This window comes from Lycorma delicatula, chromosome 8 (assembly GCF_047948215.1).
Source record: "Lycorma delicatula isolate Av1 chromosome 8, ASM4794821v1, whole genome shotgun sequence".
NCBI classification, from domain to species: Eukaryota; Metazoa; Arthropoda; class Insecta; order Hemiptera; family Fulgoridae; genus Lycorma; species Lycorma delicatula.
The window spans coordinates 52,499,346-52,520,322 of NC_134462.1; the positions used below are offsets into that span (position 1 = coordinate 52,499,346).

The 20,977-nt window shown below is 31.2% G+C and overlaps 1 protein-coding gene across 2 annotated transcripts in view; it reads right to left on the reverse strand.

Annotated features, from left to right (window-relative positions):
- LOC142328997 (uncharacterized) overlaps window positions 1–20,977 on the reverse strand; it is a 100,734-nt gene that overhangs the window by 2,192 nt on the left and 77,565 nt on the right. The window contains exons 10-11 of one of the 2 annotated variants that reach the window (XM_075373232.1): window positions 16,200–16,448; window positions 2,813–2,907 (exon numbers count right to left, since the gene is read on the reverse strand). In XM_075373232.1, coding sequence (XP_075229347.1) covers window positions 2,813–2,907; window positions 16,200–16,448 — 344 coding nt within the window. The remainder of the gene's footprint in view (window positions 1–2,812; window positions 2,908–16,199; window positions 16,449–20,977) is intronic. The other variant, XM_075373233.1, reaches the window with a different exon arrangement.

Below are 20,977 nucleotides of genomic sequence, written 5' to 3' on the forward strand. Positions count from 1 at the left end.
ATACAATTAAGACTCTGCGCTGGGCACCCCATAAATTTTGAAGAAGTGCTCTATTCATATCCAACCTATGCGTCCAAACAGGCACTGTGTAAGAGGTCATATTTTCGAAGACACCTCTGTATACCATGTACATTTGACGGCCAGACAACCCATAGTCCTTCCAAGCAATCCTCCTAAGTTTATGCATCACTGAGAAGGCATCTGATGCTACTTACTTAATGTGGTTACTAAACAGCAACTTTTCATCTAACAAAACACCTAGGTACTTACAAACTCTAACTCAGCTGCTTACACAATCTTTATATTTAAAATGGGGGTTACAACTGTACGATAATTTGTCTGCACCCTTGAGAAGCATAAACTTTATCTTGGGCACAGAAATCTTTAAATTTTGAATGTCCACCCACCCCTCTGCGGTTGACAAGGCCACTTGTGTCCGGTCTTCTAGCTGTACTCATGAATTACCACAAACTAAAAGAGAACAGTCATCGGTAAAAGTCTGGGCCATGACCTCTTTTGGGAATGTCAATCCCAGAAATCCGTCGATTACCAGGTTCCACAGCAGGGGACCGACAATAGAACCCTGCAGGGTTGCCTTGGGGATGGGGTTTATCTGGCATCTCTCCCACCACCACTCCATTCGTTCACCCTAAAGCATAAGACTAAACGTCCATGCCACAAATGGTTATTGTGCCTCAAAACGGTTTAGCAACCAATATTCTAATTAGCTCATAGAGCTTACCTAACTGTGTGAGTGGAATAAGCATGGTGTCTTACACCAATCGCTTGCGTGTCCCACCGCTCACTTGTCATATATTACAAAAATTGGTAGGTGGACCCTGTTTACATACTACAATATATGAATTATCAATTACAATTTACTCCATCAAGGACAGCAATTTGCTGCAATGCCTAGGTCACTGCCAGCAAGTCCCTGTTCACCATTTATAGCGCTTGGAGCTATATTTGACCGATGGCCAGCCATTTCTTGAGAGTAGCTTCCTATAGCAAGTGGTAGAAGCTCTTAAACTACTGATGCCGGTTGAACAAAGTAATGGCATCAAGGAACTCCCACATGGTCCGAAAATGCGACTCATGCACATTGTCTCGCCGGCCGCTTATGAGTGGCCAATTTTCCCCTTGACCTCTAAGTTCCAAGGGGACCTGAGTTCTGCCCCCCCCCCACCCCAAGAGCTGGGCCGTCAAACATCATGTGTTTGTTTGTTCGTTCAACTGGGCCTCCCAGCAAACGCATACCTCATAAGCTGCCACGCACAACTCAATATTGGTTAAAATTTGCATGGTTGGAGAGCACTTGGGCTCCTGTTGCCCTTAAAAACAAACTAGAGGCATATCATTCCCCCAAGTCCTGTATAAATCTATACAAGGACCTACCCTTAGTTGCGGCGTGCCATTCTTGCTGCCATGCTTCCATCGCGAGGCTGTAAAGCAGCCTCCACTATAGGCAGGAGATGAGAAACTGTTCAAAATTTAGAATCAGTACATTGCGATCACCGTTCCACTCCGGTAGAGGCCTGGCTTGAAATCACATTCCAAATACCTCAGCCTCCCTACCTCTTCGCAATTTCCACATAGCCGCCCAAACTTTTACCACTAAATCAATTGGAAGAGCCTTTCCCAATATGGCGGTAGCCTTATAGGAGGTTGTTTTAAACACATCGGTGCATATGATTAAGGCTCTGTGCTGGGCACTCCTAAAATTTTGAATAAGTGCTCGATTTCTTTCCAACCTATGTGCCCAAACAGGAATGCCTTGGGGATGTCAGACTGCAGTTTGAGTAGGATTCTGCATTTTGATTTGAATTCTGAACCCTTCAAAATAATGTCTCTCAAGAATTGAGCACAACAGGCTATGCCAACCACCAAAATCTGCATGAGCAAATGCTTGCACAGATCACTCCCTAGGCAGAGTTCTTCAGTAGCAACAAGGCACATTTTCACCTCAGTGAGACTGTAATTAAGCAAATCTCCACTACTGGGCTGAAAGTAACCCTCGAATATTCACAAAAGACCGCTACATTCCCCTAAACTAACAGTGTGGGGTGTCATATCACAATTTGGTGCGATAGGGCCTGTACTTCTTCAAGTAGGACAGCATGTCTGTGACAGTGAAATGCCTCATGTTACAAAATTTTCTGCAGCCCATAATGGAAGAGATTGTTGAAGAAGAGTAACTGGGGAACTTGTGGTTCCAACAGGAAGAGGCTACAGCTCAAACAACCTGAAATTCACTCAAGGTTTTGAGAGAAACCTTTCCTGGATGTCTGGTTTCTCTGAGGGGTTATGTAAGGTAGCCTGTGTGGCACCCGATTTGAGCATTTGTGATTTTTTTTTTGGGTATATCTGACGGAAAAAGTGTTTAAATGTCACCCTTACACCCTACCAGAACTAAGAGAGTGGATTGTTAAAAAAGTTAATGCCGGATCCCATGATACGTGTGACAAGCTGTACAAAGCTTTAGTGACTGTTTCCAACAGGGTGTTGCTGCTAATGACCACCATCTTGAGGACATTATTTTCAAAACCTATTGATTATTGAATGGTATATACTGCTAATTTAGAAAATAAAAATATCTTTTCTCTATATCCCCATTATGTTTTTATAACTCTTTAAACTGCTTAATTAGTTCTACAACACCATGTACTTAAAGAAATCAAAAAATTTCAAAAACTTGATTTTCTTCATAAATGCTTCATCTAAACTGTTAATTCAAATTTTCATACATAAGTATAAAAATCCATAGACAAGTCTAAAATATAATTTACTAACATGTAATTAAAGGTTTTTTTACCATTAGAGCGTCTTCCTTTTCTTTTAAAGCAGTTAATCGAGTTTTTGGTGGATTGTAAGCTGTCTTTTCCCAACTTATTCGTTGTCCTCCTGATCCTGTAAGGCAATTTAAAACAAATATGTTGGTACATACAGAGTATACAGGTGTTGGCCAAACTTAAGGGACTGATAAAGAACATCAAAATAAAAAGTTCAGGAGGCCAAATGGCCTATCTCACCTTTTCCCCCTCTAATCACCATTTTGTATTTATCCAAGAAAAATGTATACTTTAAGAACAAACTGAGATACTTTAAAGAAATATACTGCACATATATCGAACATGTCCTAGAAAATAAGTAAGTTTGAAAATTCTAAAATAGCAACAATATAAATTGTTTTCTTCATTAGTAGTTCTGTAAATATTATTTTTATTGAATTTTACTGTATACAATGGCATGCCTGTTATGAACAAAATGACACCTCACTTGTTCATATTGGTCGACAAGAAGCTACGATATGGCTGAAACTGTTCCAAGCGGATTGTAAAATTTATGCACTGACAATTTTGTGTGTTTTCACTTCCTTTACTAAATCAATAAAAAATAAGTAATAATACTTTTTATTATTAGTACATATACACCAAATTTCATTAAAATACCTCAATCTGTTATTAAGAGGATATCTTTATTGAAAACGCATAAAAATACACAGAAGGAAAATGAAGCAAGATTTGTTGATAAAAAAAATAACTGAAGAATATGATGAAAAAAAATTGGCCGATTTTTTATCTTCAGGCACACTTCTTTCTTTTTCCTGTTTAGCCTCCGGTAATTACCATTCAGATAATACTTCAGAGGATGATATGTATGAGTGTAAATGAAGTGTAGGTCTTGTACAGTCCCAGTTCGACCATTACTGAGATGTGTGGTTAATTGAAACCCAACCACCAAAGAACACTGGTATCCACGATCTAGTATTCAAATCCATGTAAAAATAAGTGTGTTTACTAGGACTTGAACGTTGGAACTCTTGAGTTCCAAATCAGCTGATTTCGGAAGACGCGTTCACCATTAGACCAACCCGGTGGGTTTTCAGGCAAACTACCTACAGAAAGAAATCAACTTTATATACTTTTATTAAAAAATTCTTGAATATAAATACATAATCTTTCATAAATATAAGAAAACCAAATATAAAAAAAAATCATATCATCCCAATGAAAAAAAAAATGTAGTGAGCGTCTAAATGAAAAATGAAGCAATTTTATTTTCAACATAATGTAATCACATATCTAAAATACCAAGTACCACAAGCAATTTCAAATTTATGTCATAAAATTGCATAACACACAATCTAAAACAATAACTTTCAGTTAAAAGGTATGGAGAATAGAGTCAAATCAGTGGCCGTTTCAACATATTTTTGAAGTATTGATTAAATAGACCCCCTCCTATCTAACTATGGAGTTTGGATTAACTTGAAACTAGGTCTAACATTACAAAATAATTTTGATATGCAGTTTTTTTATGAGTAAAATATTTACAATGCATTTTGCTTTTTATTTTTATAAATTTCTTATATTATTTCAAACAAAATTAAATTTTAACTCAATCTTATTTTTGGAATAAAAAAAATTAATGACCAAGCTCTTTGTTTTTAATTTGAGTATAATATAAAAATAAATATTAAGAAAACAAAGCAATAAGGATAAGAAACAATAAGCCGATAGAATAACATAAAAGAAAAAATGCTGGACAAGTAAAACAGAAGATACTTAGGATGGATATTAACAGAGGACTGTGAAGTGAAAAGGAAATAAAAACTAGTACAATGATTAAGGAAAGGTTCAAAATAAAGATATTATAATAAGACTGACTCAAGAAACCATTTCCTAAAGTTATTTTTGAAGCATACTTTTGTATGGATGTAAAATGTATATAATAAGTTAAGAGAAGGGATAATAATTAAAGACTAGACACATTTGAATGTGGATACTGAGGAGAGTAAAAGAGATATGTTTAATCATTATAATCCAGGAAAACGTTTACTAGTCAAAAGTTTGTAAAAAGTAAAAAATTAAAAATTATCTAAACGGAACCAGGAGCATTCAGAAAATTTAAAGTTTAATTGGAAATTGAAGATAATGGAGATGTAATTAGTCCATGAAGACCTGCCTCAGAACATATAATTTCATAATGGTTTCTTTCAACAAGCCGTAAATAAAAAATTTATGATTAAATTGAAAGGGCAGTACGAAATTAAATTTTAAATTGATGCTTTAATTTTTCATTTGCTTTATATATACATGAGGACCATTTAAGAATTAGAAACAAATGGCAGCAACAGATAACTACACTGATAAACACAATTGTTTCCTAACATGTGATACATGATCTTAATCTGTTTTTTGATGCTGAAAACGAATATGAACTCAGAATCTTTTTATCCCCCACCATTTTTGAAAAATTTTTAAATTTTAATTAAAGAATTTTTTCATTTTTCAACGTATAGTTAGAAGTTTAAGCTCCTATTATTATATTTTGTTAACTCATTTTTTATTGTTTAACTTTGTTAACATAAATTGTAAGCTATAAATAAACAATACTAGACAAAGAATTAAATCATATCATAGTCACATATTATGACATCACATCTAAAATTGAAGAGTGAGCATTCATGGACAAGATTAATCATGTCTGTGCAGGTCAAAACATGTAGCTGAAAAGAAAACACAGCTGTGTTGTTTGTATTAAGCAATGTATTTAGGAATGAATTAATTTTGTTCAGTCTTATTGCTGTCTTAAGTTTGTTAACAGTGCAGTATCATAAAGTCTCGAAATTGTGTAAATGATGTGGATGCCTTTTGTTATGTATGTGGTGAGTTTACTGAAAAATCAAACAGAAAAAACATTACACCTTTCATTAAAAAAAGCATATCATTTGTACTTTCAGTGTAAAATTGGTGATTAGGATAAGACGTGGGCTCCTCATATAGTATGTACTAATTGTTCTGTGTATTTAAGAGGATGGCTGAAAGGTACAAGGAAGGGTTTGCCATTTGATATACCTATGGTTCGGCGTGAACCAAAGGATCATGTAACTATTGTTATTTTTGTTTAACATGTGTGTCTAGAATTTATAAAACATCTAAACATACTGTAAAATATCCTTTATTGCAATCTGCAATCAGGCCTATACTTCAGAGTGAAATTATTCCAGTTCCCGAGCCACCTGTGAATGTATATTTCAAAAGCAGCGATGAAGAATCAGGCAGTATTGAAGAAGACAACAATGATTTTGAATTATCTTCAAATAAGCCACATCTTACATCATAAGATGAATTAAATGACTTGGTTAAGGATTTAAATTTATCAAAAAAATCAAGCTGAACTGTTAGGATCAAGACTGCAAGGTTGGAATTTACTTAAAAAAAATACAAAAATTTTGGGCTTTTGAAGCCGATGATAAAAAGAACTTTCTCAGTACTTTATTAACGAAAATAATTTGGTTTATTGCATAAATATTGATGAGCTTATGTTGCACTTAGGACAAGTTCAAAAACCTGAGGACTGATGCCTTTTCATAGATTCGTCCAAGTATAGATTAAAAGTGGTTCTACTACACAACGGTAACAAATATCCTTCGATACCAATCGCTTATGGTATTAATTTGAGAGACATACGATGTGATGAGACATTCTTAAAAAAATAAATTATAAAAACATAGCTGGAACATATGTGGTGATTTGAAACTTATAGCTATTTTGTTAGGCTTGCGGTTAGGCTATACTAAGTACATGTGTTTTCTTTGCGAATGGGACAGCCGAGCTAGGGACAAACATTATGATACCAAAGAGTGGAAGAAACGAGATAATTTAATTCCATGGGAAACATATTATTCATGCGCCTTCGTTGAACCCAAAAAAATATTTTTACCCCCTCTCCATATTAAGTTAAGACTAATGAAAAATTTTGTAATAGTCCTGGATTTTTGTACATCAGGCAGAAATTTCCGAATGTAAGTGAAGGAAAAATTAAAGAAGGAATATTTGTTGGTTCTCAAATAAGGGAGTTGGTCAAAGATTATTTATTTAACTCAATGTTAAATAATGTAGACAGTGCAGCTTGGGCTTCATTTAAATATTTTGCAAAAGTTTTCTCGGCAAACAAAAAACCGACTATTACCACAATACTGTTAATTAACTTCTTACTTCATACAGAGCTATGGGATGTAATATGTCTTTGAAAATACTTCCTTCACTCAAATCTGGATTTTTCCCAGACAACCTTGAAGTCATAAGTGACGAACATGGTGAACATTTTCACCAAGACATTTCGGTGATAGAAAGCCGCTATAAAGGGAAATGGAACACTAACACACTAGCAGATTACTGTTGGACATTAATTTTGGATGTGCCTGAGGCTAATAATAAATTTTACAGATTTTAACTATATTTTCCCTTAATTTTTTTTTAAAGTGTAATTTATTTAAAACTAAGGGTGATAGAAAAACTGTATTTACAGATATGTAATGAATGCAAAAAAGCAATTCAAGAATGGTATCACTCTAGGAGAAATATTACAAATTTTTTTTTGTGTTAACAGAATACTGATGTTAAAAGCTGGTATTCCTGACTTAGAAAATATCAGCTGTTTATCAAGAATTTCCATTATTATAATCTTTTGATGTTGTTTTTAGATCTCATAACTTGTGATGAAACTTGGATTCATCATCTTGAGCCAGAATCTAAACGTCAGAGTGTGTAATAAAAATAACTTGAGTTCACTGGAAACATTCAAACCCTACAACAGATGGTAAAATGATTCTAACAAAGTTTTAGGACTATAAAGGCCTAATTTACTGCGATTTCATGGAAGAACAACATATAATCAACAATGATACTATTGTGACATGCTAAAAAATAAGTGAAACTCACAATAAGTTGGAAACATCCTGGTTCTCTCTCCAAGGTGTAATTCTTCTACATGATATTGCCCCATACCACTAAAAGACATGGAAAGCTGTTCAAAAGTGAGGTTGGGAGGAGTTGCCGCATCCGTCTTACAGTCTTGATCTCATACCATCAGATAATTTTTTTTGTTTGTTCCTCTCAAAGAGTTTTTATGTGAAACAAGTTTGGCAAACAATGAGAAAGTTAAGAATATGTACAAGAATGACCAGACACCAGGTTGAACAATTTTTAACTACTGGAATATGAAAGCTCACAAAAAGATATGGTAAGTGCAAAATGTAGCTTGGGATTATGTTGATCTTTTTAATTTTTCAAATGCTAATTTTTTTTTGATGAAATATAAATCATGTGTGGGAAAAGAAGGCAAGTGTTTTTTTCATCCTTATTAAACAAACATATTCTGTGATTTTTGTGATGGGTGAATACAAAGAGCAGAGAATCTTGCATTTTGTTTCCTCTAAGGCAGTGATTCTCAACCTTTTTACTCCATAATCCCCAAAAAGTAAAAAAAAAATATATAACGAATATTTCACGACCCCCAACCCAATGAAACCTAGTTAAAACTATTTGGATGCATTGATAGCGACGGGTATGCATGTATGAAGTGTACAAATATGAGCAATTTACAAATTCTAACTTGATGTGTACGTGCTCCTTGTAATTTTGTCTGCTTGCATAATATTCGCTGTGAGAGCATCATGTTCAAACATTCATACGATACAATTATGGCTTTACCTCATTGGAAGTTCTCTCTAATGAAAGCATGAAGCCATCTAAAATTAATTTGACACTTGGAAAATAAACATCCAGATCATAAAAGCAAACCCTTGGAATTTTTCAAACAAAAATTACATACTTGGAAAAAATCAATAAGCTTCTATTTGTAAATCAAGCTACACTGATAAAAATAAACTTGAAGCATCTTATGTCAAAGTATTAAGAGTAGCTAAGATGTCCAAACCCCACTTACAACCACAGAAAACCTCATATTGCCTGCTGCAATTGATATGTTCAGCGTTTTAATAGGCATGGAAGAAGCAAAAACAATGAAAAAAAATTCCGCTTTCTAACAACACAGTATCACGGCGAATTGCTGACATGGCTGCTGATGTTTGTCATGAGACAATTTAGTAAATGAGTTCGTGTGAATTTTTTATTATTAATTTCATGAATCAACAGATGTGGCAAACATTTCTCTCAGTTCTTATGCTTTGTGAAATATGAATGCGATACGGACAGATCAATCAAAGAAAATATGTTTTCTTTGCAAATCAATACCTGGTCACAAAGAGAACAATGTCTTTTGATTTTTTTTTTGTGAAGCTACTAAAAACTACAACATAGTCTAGACAAAATGTATTGCAGTATGTAGTGATAGTGCAAAAGTGATAACAGGAAGATACAGTGAATTACTGAAACAATTAAAAGTTTGTCTTACACAAGGGGGGGGGGGAGGACGCATTGCTTCCTTCACAAACATGCTCTTGCCACAAAAAATATGCCAGAAAATCTCAAACAAATTCTTTGTAAAGCTGAAAAAATGGTTGATTTTATTAAAAGTTGACCATTACAGAACAAGCTGTTTGCTAAACTATGTGATGAAATTGGCAAAAAGAAAAAATTTCTTCTTTTTCTATTTTTACAGAATAATGAGTATATGTTGCTGATGGCTTACTTAGCTGATGTATTTTCACGTTTAAACGACTTGAATGTGAATTTACAAGGGCATAATAAAAACATTTTATTAATGACAAAGTAAAGTTCATATGCTTCCAATAAAAAGCTTGATTGTTCACCTTCAAAGCAAAAAGTTCTGATATGTTTCCACTCAATTCCGATTATACTGAAAAAAATTTGGATGTAGAAGACAATATTTAATCACCACAGTTTGGATAGCATGAAGATGCGTTTGCGTGAGTTAAACATTCAGTTGGTGGAGTATTTCACGAAGAAAAAATGATTTCTCGAAGAAATAAATACAGAATAAATTTAGTGAAAATGTTGTTGTAGCTGCTAAGTTACCAGTTGAGATTCACAACCAGCTAATTGAAATGTCTGCCGATAAAACATTATAATTCAGATCTTCAGATTTAGATATATTTTGGCTTGCTTGTCAGAGTAAATATAGATATTTAGTCACAAAAGTGCTGAAAATATTAATCCATTTCGCCACATTTTACATATGTGAAAATAGTTTTTCGTCTATGGTTGCTCCAAAAACTAAATGTAGGAATTGTCTTTTATCACTTAAAAACAATCTGCTTCTGTGTGTTTCTAACATAGATCCACATATGGAGAAACTTTTAAATGAAAAGCAAACACAACTATCTCATTAATTTATTTTCTTTACATGTGTACTTATAAGTGTAAGTAAAATATTTATATAATGATTTCTTTTCTCATAAAACGATTTCATTGTTTATGTGTAAAGTTGTAGGCTAATTTTGCAACCCCCAGGTTCAGAAACACTGCTCTAAGGGAAAATGACTGCTAAAACAGTAATAATGTTTCAAAATGCTTTTGGGGAAGCTTTAAGTAAAACAGAGTACATTTAGGGTCATTCCATGTCAAGTGGTACAGTTTTGAAAATCGTTCCCAGATGACCATCTCCTAATATCATCAGATTTTTGGTGGAGGTTTCCCATGGTCTGAAATGCCACTTTACTGAATTGCAGCTCTTTTCTGCTATGGCTGAATTTTTGTGGCTTCTTGCAAAAGGGGTACTTATAGTTCATGGACACATGTAAAACTGTTATCTTTGACTAATAATTTTGATAGCAATAATAAAGATACAGATTCAAATTTTGATGCTGTTGGTTAACTTTTTATGCTACATCAAAATATGTTAGTCACAAGTTTCTTTTGGAACCTTTTTGAGTCGCAACTGAAATTCAGCCAAATATTTGTTGCAACATTTTGGAAGTCAAAGTTTGAGCTTACATATTTCCTTAACTAACTTCTTTAATCAGAATGAGACTGTAATTTGAAAAAGGGAGTTATGTGTAGATTCCTGCAGTTTCAAAGCAATTAGAATCTATGTCAGGAGAAATCTATCACAAAATGGTAAAAAATTGTTTATCATGATTTTTGCCCATCTTTGAAGGCTTGGCTTATATCTCAGCTACACCTTCTCAGATTTTGTTAGTTTTATATAATAGGCGGAAAGGACTGCTTTTAAACAACATAATCCATGCATTTTGTTTTTTGACCTATATATTACAGTAGGTAAGAAAGCTTTTCAAAGATAATTAATCTTTTAGAGGCAACACATTTTTAATCTGTGGACATTTCAAGTAAATTAAAACAGCTGAAGACAGAAACACATTCATGTTTCAGAATATTGTTACATTTTTTAAAGAATGTTCTAAAATTTACAATATCTTGAAAAAAAATTTGTAGTGTTCCAGAAAATTTCGGACTACTGTAGAACTCTCTAGGCTAATCGAAAAATTCCATTTTCTAAAATGTTCTAGAAAACTCCAATCACCACAACATTCTAGAAATTTCTGGAAAATTCCATTTCTTCTAGAATGTTCTTTAGTTTGAAGAAAGGGTATATAAGCATCAACCTTTTGTGAATTAGCATACTTGTTAGTGAATAACTTTTGTAATCAGTAGTGACATTTATTGTTATCTCCAACTTTGTTTTGAAATGATTAAAATGAGTAAAGTTCTTGGCTCTTGCGGTTCTGGTAAGCCTGATGGCTCTGAATGCCACAAGTCTTTAACATTTAATTATGGAAAAGCTTTTTTGTTGCCAGTGGAAGAACTATCAGCAATGGACAAAGAACTTTTACAGTGGCAATCTGGAATTAGCTTTAATGAAGTTTGAATTCCTACAGGACTGCTACAATCCATTTGAAAAAGAGTTGTAGAAAGCCAGAAAAGAATTGTGGCCTATTGATATTGATTCTGCCGATCGATTAAAAATTTAACAAATGACTTCAAGCCAGGTCAGAAGTTATGCCCATGATGTAGGTAAGAATTGGCTCAAAGAGAGATTCAGCTAGGTGATCAACCAGAATCAGGATCTAATGATGTGCAAATGCTAGAGGCTTCTGGAAGAATGAATGCCTCACTGTCATCACTTGGAACCTCTTCTTTGAAGCCTAAATATGTCAGCAAATGGGATTAAAAAGGTTACCTGAAGCAGAAGGTAAGAGCACAAAATGCTATTGCTACTACAGCAGTAGCTACTGCTGGTTTGAGTGTTGATGTAATGTAAACATTAAAGAGTAAGCAGTGTCAAGGCTATAAAGATGTGATTATCCTGATTAAAAAGCTCAAACCCAAACTTTTGATCTGAGCTCACCCACAAGTTCAAATTCTGACATTGGCACCCAGTAGCTGGAATACTGAGAAAATAGTTGATGAATTCCAGGCTTCAATGCGAATGGTGAAGCAGGCAAGGAAGCTCAAATCTGAAGTTGGTATTTTGGCAACGTCAGAAAAAAGGAGGAAAAAATTGAAGGATGATATTAGACGAGTCCTCAAATTTTTTGAAGATGATGAATTTTGCAGGAAAGAAACATTTTGCTTCATTTAGGATCAATGGTGAAAAAGTCCACACGCAGAAACGTCTACTTCTGTGCAATTTAAAAGAGATGTTCATAGCTTACTGCACAGATTATGACTGTGAAATTGGCTTTTCAAAATTTTAAACTTAGGCCAAAGTGGTGCATTACAGTTGGTGCTGCTGGCACACATTCTGTTTGTGCCATCCATCAAAATTTTAAGTTGATGGTAGCTGCAATATCCATCAAGGATAACTACAAGGTATTGATTGAGAAAACCGTCTGCAGCCTAGAATCTAAGGATTGCATGCTACAACAATGTAAGCAGTGTCCTGGAAAAACTGGATTGGAGTCCTATTTATTAGATGAGCTTAAAGATTGTGACTTGGAGAAAGTAATAGAATATAAGCAGTGGATTCATACAGACAGATACTTTGGATTCGCAACAGGTGACTACAGAAAATTTTATTGAAGAGCTTCCTTAAAAGTTTTTTGCCTGACTGGCCATCAATTTATTTCAAAACATCAAAGTTCATATTTAAAACAACTGAAGGAAAATTTAAATGATAATCACACCATTATCCTGATGGATTTTGCTGAGAACTATTCGTTAGTTGTGCAAGATGCTGTACAGGGATTCCATTGGGAAAACAGCCAAGCTACACTGCATCCATTACAATAGTTTATTACAATAAAAACAAGTTTCTAAATCTTAGCATTTGCATGGTCAGTGATTGTCTGCACAAAGATATCATTGCTATTCATATATTTTTGACTGAACTGATAAATACTTTGTAGACAAAGATTGAAATAAAGCATATACACTAATTCAGTGATGGTTCAGCTGCTCAATACAAGAATTTTATCAATTTGTGCCACCATGAAGAAAACTTTGGGATAAGAACTGAATGGAACTTTTTTGCTATTGGAGGAAATGGAAGTACTACAAAACAATTAGCAGCACGTGCTAATCTTCAGCGACCTATAGAAAACCAGATATTGACACTAAGAGACTTATCTAAATTTTGTAAAGAGAATATACCAGGAATTAGGTTCATTTTTATTCCAAGAGAAGTTGATAAAATCTGACCCGAACAGGTAGTGGTCACACAACTGCCGGAACAAAAGAGAAACAACAATTTAAACCAGTTAGCAAACTAAAATCCAAGTCAGCAGAGCCTCAAATGATACTTCAGTATTTGAAGCTGAAAAACCTATTCAAGGCATATCACTTACCAGTTTGCATGTATGACACTACTTGATGGATTAGAAATATATGTAATATGTCTTTTGAAGAACATGATGCCCTAATTAGTTTTATGCATCCTCATGGTGCAGCTCATTCTTATCATTGGCTAGACAGAACCGCACATTTTTGCTACTCTTGAAGCACAAACAACATCAGAATGACAATATATGTATTCAGAATACATCCAGTCTATGATTGAGAAACAATTTAAAATGAAGTGGAATTAAAAGTATTGTGCTAAAAGGTTTCCGACTACTTTAGATATTTTTATCTTATTTTGAAGCTACTGTGTTCAAAATATTGTAAAACTTTATTGCACTCAACAGATATAATTAGTTGAAACTGTTTCCTCTGCATTCAATAGGAGGCAAGGTACAGCTAATACAGTTAATAACTTTGTATTAGCAGGCAGCAAAAAAGATGATATTACTTAATAAAAAAATACTTTCTACCAGAGAGTATTCACTTCACCCATAAACATTATGGAAAACTTGGTCCCTGTATGAAAGATGTATTATCTTTCAACTGTTTTTTTTTTGCCATTTATAAACTACCGGTCAAAAATCAAACAACATGGGTTTTGTTGTTTAAAAGTTGCTCTTTCTAACTATTATAAAACTAACAAAATCTGAGAAGGTATATCTGAGGTATAAGCTTTTAAAGATAGCCCAAAAAATCTTCGACCAAATTTGATGATGAATATCTCTTAACATAAGCCTCCAGTTGCTTTGAAACTTTAGAATGTTACACACAATTATCCCTTTTTCAGGTTACAAAATCTTGTTCCAATTAAAGTACTAGATAAGGAATTATATAAGCTCAAACTCCGACTTAAAAAATGTTGCAACAACTTTTTAGCTGAATTTCAGCTGATATATCTCAAAATCAGGTGCTAAAAGAAACTTATGAATAACATATTTGAATTGAGCATAAAATTTTAACCCGAAGTATTAAAATTCAAACCTATAGCTTTATTATTGCCTTCAAAATTATAAGTCAAAGTTAGAATTTTTTGCACTTAAACGCGAACTATCAGTAAGTACTCTTTTTTTCCACAGATTACAGAAAATCAGCAATAGCAGATATAGAACTACAATTTGATAAAATGGCACTTAAGACCACAGCAAATGTCGGTGTAAAATTTGATGAAGTTCAGAGATAGGTCGACTGGGAACCCCTGGTCCCCTATATATGCAACAACCCTTTCGTAAAAAGTGGATTTCACATTTAAAACTGGAGAAAATGTAACTTGAAGACTAACAATGATCTGGCTGACGTTTCATAATTAGTAATGTTGAAAAGTTTGCAATGCAATTTACAAAGCTCTTTGTTGGATTATTGAAGAGATTTCTGAATTGACTAGTGTGACTTTGAGCTCTTGCCAACAATTTTTCATAGTTTTGTTCATGAAACACATTACTACAAAATTTATGCCTTGTTTGCTCACAGACCAGAAAATCAAATGTATTATGTGTGCCATAACTTAAAGGACCAATTTTAAAATGATTCACACGTTCTCTGTAATGTTATGATAAGTAATGAGAGTTGGTGCTACAATTATGACCTGAAAACAAACAACAATCAAGTCATTGGATATCAAAGACACCAAAAAATGCATGGTTAAGTTTAATCTTTTTTTACATGAGTGAGATTGTTCACAGAATTTTTTTTCTAATGAACAGATGGTGAATCATTATTTCTACCTGAGTGGGTTGAGAAGATTGCATGGGTACGTGATAAGAACAACTGGCAATGTGAGAGACAACACCTCTACCCACACTACACTCCATGCCAAATAGTTTTTATTAAAAGATAAGATGACTGTTGTCTCTTATACTCCCTACAAACCCATCTTACTCCATGAAATCTTTTCTTGTTTCCACGTACGGAAAAAAATTTCAAAGGAAAGCTATTTAGTACAATGGAATAATTAAAAAATCAGGCCTTGAACCAAATTACTCTTCAGGAATTCCAAAAATGTTTACAACAGTGGAATAACAACTGGGGTAAGTGCATTCAGTCATATGGAGTTTTTTGAAGGAGATTAAAGTTTTAGTAAGTAAATATTATTAAAAGAATTTTTTTAACAATTCTTGAGTTTGAGTTATTTTTTATTACTCCATGTACTTGATCAAGTATTAATTTCTTTTTAAAGTGATTGATAATTTGATGTAAATAAAAGCAGAGATTAAATAAAGGATTATATGATAAAGGATAAATCATTTCCTTCTTTCCACTTTTAAATTTCTTGCTTAACATATATAGATATCTCATAACAAATAAAATTTCCTACAAGCAATGTTTGTTTCAGTATCAAGCACAGACTACTAATAAAAATAGCAAAGTTTTATAAAAAAAAATTGTTCTTTGTGCACAGTTATATTGCTTAACATATTTTTTACCTAAAATATGAAAAAAAGAAAAAAACAAATTCTATATTCACTGCCTCACACTAATATTAACATTTAAAAAAGATCAATAATACACAGCATCTTATATTTAAAAAAATGTAAACTTTGCAAGTTTTTTTTTGCATTAAAAAAAATAATAAGTTGGGTATGTCATCTTCCGTAACATACAACCTATTCTTTCATAGCTGGACAAAGTGACAAAAGTGTACTGAAAAAAAGAGATGCTCAAACTTAAAATAAATAATATATAAACATTTCCTACCTTTTTTCTTATGTTTCTGTGAACGACTGTTGCTTGAAGTTGTGCTAATAGCTGCCTCATTTTTTGTTTGTTTTGTACATCGGCTTCTCTTCTTTTCCTCTATTAATAAATCTTTATCCATTTCTTTTTCTAATATTTCTCTCTCTTTCTCTTTATCTGTTAAACGTTCCAGCTGCTGAATCTGAATTGAATGACGCTGTTCAAGTATATCATTATTTTTCCGTGTACGTCGTGATGAGCTTTTATTACCTGTAAAAAAATTAAAAAAATATTTAAATAAAAATTAATATTCTACATAAAAGCACAAAACAAACATTAAATTAAACACAATAATACATTTTTTTGTACTTTTAGACAATCATTAATCTGAAATGCCAAGAAACAATTTATGAAATCCTAGCAATTTTCTCCATAATTGATTGTTGTGTTCCTAGACAAGAAAAGTTTTTTTTTATATAAGATTCATGAAAATGATCTATTTATCTTTATAAGAAATTTTTTTTTAAGATTAATACAAAATGAATTACAAATATTTTGTAGTAAGTACATACACAGTAAGCTAGGACAATAAAAATTTAAACAGTAATATTAAATAATAAGAGAATAGTTAAGTGATGACAGTACAGAAGAAGAAATTAAATTAAAGCTAATTTTTAAGTTTAGAACAGGACAAAAGGAGATGAAAGTGAAAAATGCACTTGGTAACAACACATACATCAACTTTTCAAAATATAGATAACTTTAGGAGAAAAGCATTGCCAGAGTGAGGCTATAAGCAACATTCTTTAAACCTGATGTGATTTTTTATTAACACCTGTAATAAATATCTCGGAAAATAGTACAGTAGTTTGTGAAATTTGAAAGATTTGAAGTAAAGATAAAATAAAATTGTTTAAAGTAGGATTTAACAAATTGGGTTCTAACTGATCAATGCAAAAGTTAAACAACTCTAGATACAGTTTCATTTACATTATGTTTGTATTTCTATTAATAGATTATACTTGGATCGCTAATATTTTTTCTGAGATGATGAAACTGAAATGTATAAATATAGTTAACAAACAAATCTGAAGAAACTCAACTGGAAAAATATTCAGTTTTTTAAAGCAAATTATGTGAATGAATATTTTAAAATATGAGTACTGAAGAATTATTATGCTTTAATCCTGTATGGTCTGTTTTTTTATACATATAAAAATTGTATACAAAATACATATGATTGTATTTAATCTCAAAGAATATAAATTCAAATTAACTTAGTATAGCGCAATTAATAATGTCAATAGAAAGAAAATATTTAAAGTAAATACATTTATGGTAAATATTTATAAACAAAAAAAAGAATTAAACTGTGAAATTATACTATAAATAAAAAAAGAAGATATTGTAAATTATTAGTAACTGAATAATAACCATTTTTAGCAGTGTTTATATTGTATTACATTTCAAACTTAATTAATTAAACAAGTTTATTATTACAAAAAATAAATTAAACGTAAGTAAAGAAGTGTCACAGAAGGTGACTATAATATGAGTCACTTTAATGGTAAAAATCATAATATAAACATTATTTCTTACATAACTTTCTTCTTAATCATTTGCAAGTGCGCAAACATGTTCATACATTCTCAATTAGCAGTAGACTGCTGATATGAACTGCCATTTTTAAAACCAATGCCTTTTTAATTTTTCATATCATACACTTAATCTGTATTAATAAATACATAAATATATCCATTCATAAATAAGAAGATTTAATTGAAAATATTGAAATAAATCAGTAGCTTAACTTACAAATCTAAACTAAAGGATAATGTATAATAAAGAAACTGCACTAGCCACAGTTCATTTACACACTTAAAACATTTTTAAATAGAAAAGATTACATGAGATACATACTGTTTGGATATCGATAACTAATATAAACCTAAAACTGTGGTAAGCGTTAAATCCAATAAAAATATAATATGTATTAACCAATGAACTATATAGTGTAATTGAATTGAGACAAATAAGTTTAAAGCAATCATGAATTTATAATTACTACCATTAATTATTCTTCTATCTTTAATGATGCATAGATGTGTGATATTCAATTCAATAATCTTAATTGAAACTATCACAAACGGTACAGCAAAAATATTCTTATACTAGATTAATGACTTAAGGAAATGACCCATAATGCATTAATTGTTATTCTTTAATGACAATGAGTAATATTGTTTGGCTAATAATAATTAAACTAGCTAATTTATTACACTCATATCACAGTTATACTAAAAGTTTAACCTTCATAAATGTAATAAAAAAAATTACTAACACAAAATATGATAATATCAAATTTAATATTTGATCATAAATTATTTAATTTAACAACACACTCATTTTTTTCCAGTTAAATTGTTTTGAAGTGACCATTAGGTATTACAATAAGAACAAAAAATAAGATATAAAATGGGAGAAAAGGCAACTATTCAATAAAATGATGACAAATTTTTTTTTAATTTACCTCCACAATATAGTGTATGAATATTTAATTATTAGAAAAAGAAGGAAAGATTAGGATAAAGAAAAAATACTTTAGATGAAAGAAACATAAAAAAAAAAAACAGAGCATAAATTGAAAAGCAAGCTGCGGTCCATGAAAAAAAATTCCTTTTTTATCAAAGAAAACTGGTTTATTATTTCTGCCTAATTAATTATCTTAATTTAACACTCACAACTGCAAGCTGCAAATCTAAACATTCAAAATTAATCGTCAATACGTTAATTACGTATTGTTAAAAAAATCTTCAGTCTTCTCCATGATAAAAAGAATAATGCAAAACTGAAAGGTTCTAATACTCCTTTGGGATTAAACAAACCTCAATGAGATTTCATAAATTAAAAAAATATATTTACATCTAATAAAATTTATATTTCATAATTCTTTCCTTAGCTTTAAATTTAAATACTTCCCTAATTTTCTAAAAACGTATTACCTTGGACACAACTTAAATTTTTAATGTTTTAATTAATTGAGAAAAATGTAACATAACACCCATTATACTTTAGTTTAACCAGTAGAAGAAATAAAAATAAATACGCATTAGTAAAATTAAATCCGAATGGTATCAAAAAATAAATTAATTTTTATAATAAATGCAAATAAACTTCCATATAAATGTTAATATATTTTATTAGCTATATCTAAGTAAGTATATTGTATTTTTAATGGACTGTAATTACAACTGTACATTTCATTTAATATTTGAGTGATAAAAATCCACTGTCAGCCATAAATTTTTTATTTTTTCTGTATTGTGATATTTACAGACACAAGAAAATCTGAGTTAGATGAAGAAATACTAATATTTTAATCACTAAATTGATAATAATCCATAAACATACTATACAAAATCCATCAAACAAACTGGTGGAATATGTTTTTTTAATAATTTTTTTTTGAATTTCATGACTTAAAGAGAATGATAGTTAAATATTACTACGAGTTTATGTGCTACAGTTGTACTAATTACAATGATAGTAAATTTAATAATGAACATATACACATTTATTCTGGTCTAATTAAAAAGTTCTCAAAACAGGCTAAAAAAAGAAGAATTTCTTGCAATTCTTAATAAAACTATAACATTCATAAATCAATTTAGATAAAAATACTCTATTTAATGAAATTATCTATAGACATATATGCACAAAGCATATTTATGGTGTAACCTGCGATTGTGAAGAATATCTCAATTGATATGGTTAAATAAAATTACTGTTAATTATCTTTTTAAATCAGTTTATTTTAAACAATCTATTACACAAACATGCTAACAACAAATAACATGTTACAACATAATAGTGCACACAGTAATGTCTAAGAATGAATTTAGTCATAAACTGTAACGTAAGTTCTTATGTTAAACATTTAAGAGATATTAAAACTAACACACTGAAATAAACACAAAGATTTGAAGTAAAGATAAGATAAAATTGTTTAAAGTAGCATTTAATAAACTGGGTTCTAACTGATCAATGAAAAAGTTAAACAACCCTAGATGCAGTTTCAGTTATATGATGTTTGTATTTCTATTACTAGATTATACTTGGATTGCTAATACTTTTTTTTGTCAATACTGAGATGATGAAACTGAAATGAATTAATATAGTTAACAAATTTGAAGAAACTCAACTGGAAAAATATTCATACACCAAAACATTATGCTCATAAAAGTTTTGATAAAATAAAGATAGAGTTAAATTTTTTATATAACAAGTCCAAAAAATCATAAAAGAAATAAAATCTATCAGTAAAAATAAACCCATTAATTTATATAGTTTCACTCCAGAAAAATAAAATTCATGAATTATAAATTAACTAATTCAGAAAACCTATTTTTACACGCTTTCATTTAAAAAAAAACAAATTTTACAGACTGCAATGAAATTAATAAAGAGTTCAATATCTTTTCTAACAAAGGTCTCATTTGACATTTATCTGACTGAAGATCTGTGGAAAAAGGGCCAGGAAGAAATAAGACTGTTAAAGTGAATGATTTCACATATAATTAATGATAAACCAAACAAACAAATGATGAATGTCTTTCATTACTAAATAAATTTAAATGCGAATTAAAGTTTTTAACATTAATATTTCGCAGTAACAACTTTAGAGACTGATAACTTCTCATTTCAGTTCTACAGTTATCACTGTTATGGAATAAAGACATCATTTGCTGAAAAACCTGAAAATTTCATTGCTTTGTATAAAGGAGAAAGTTCTTCATTTA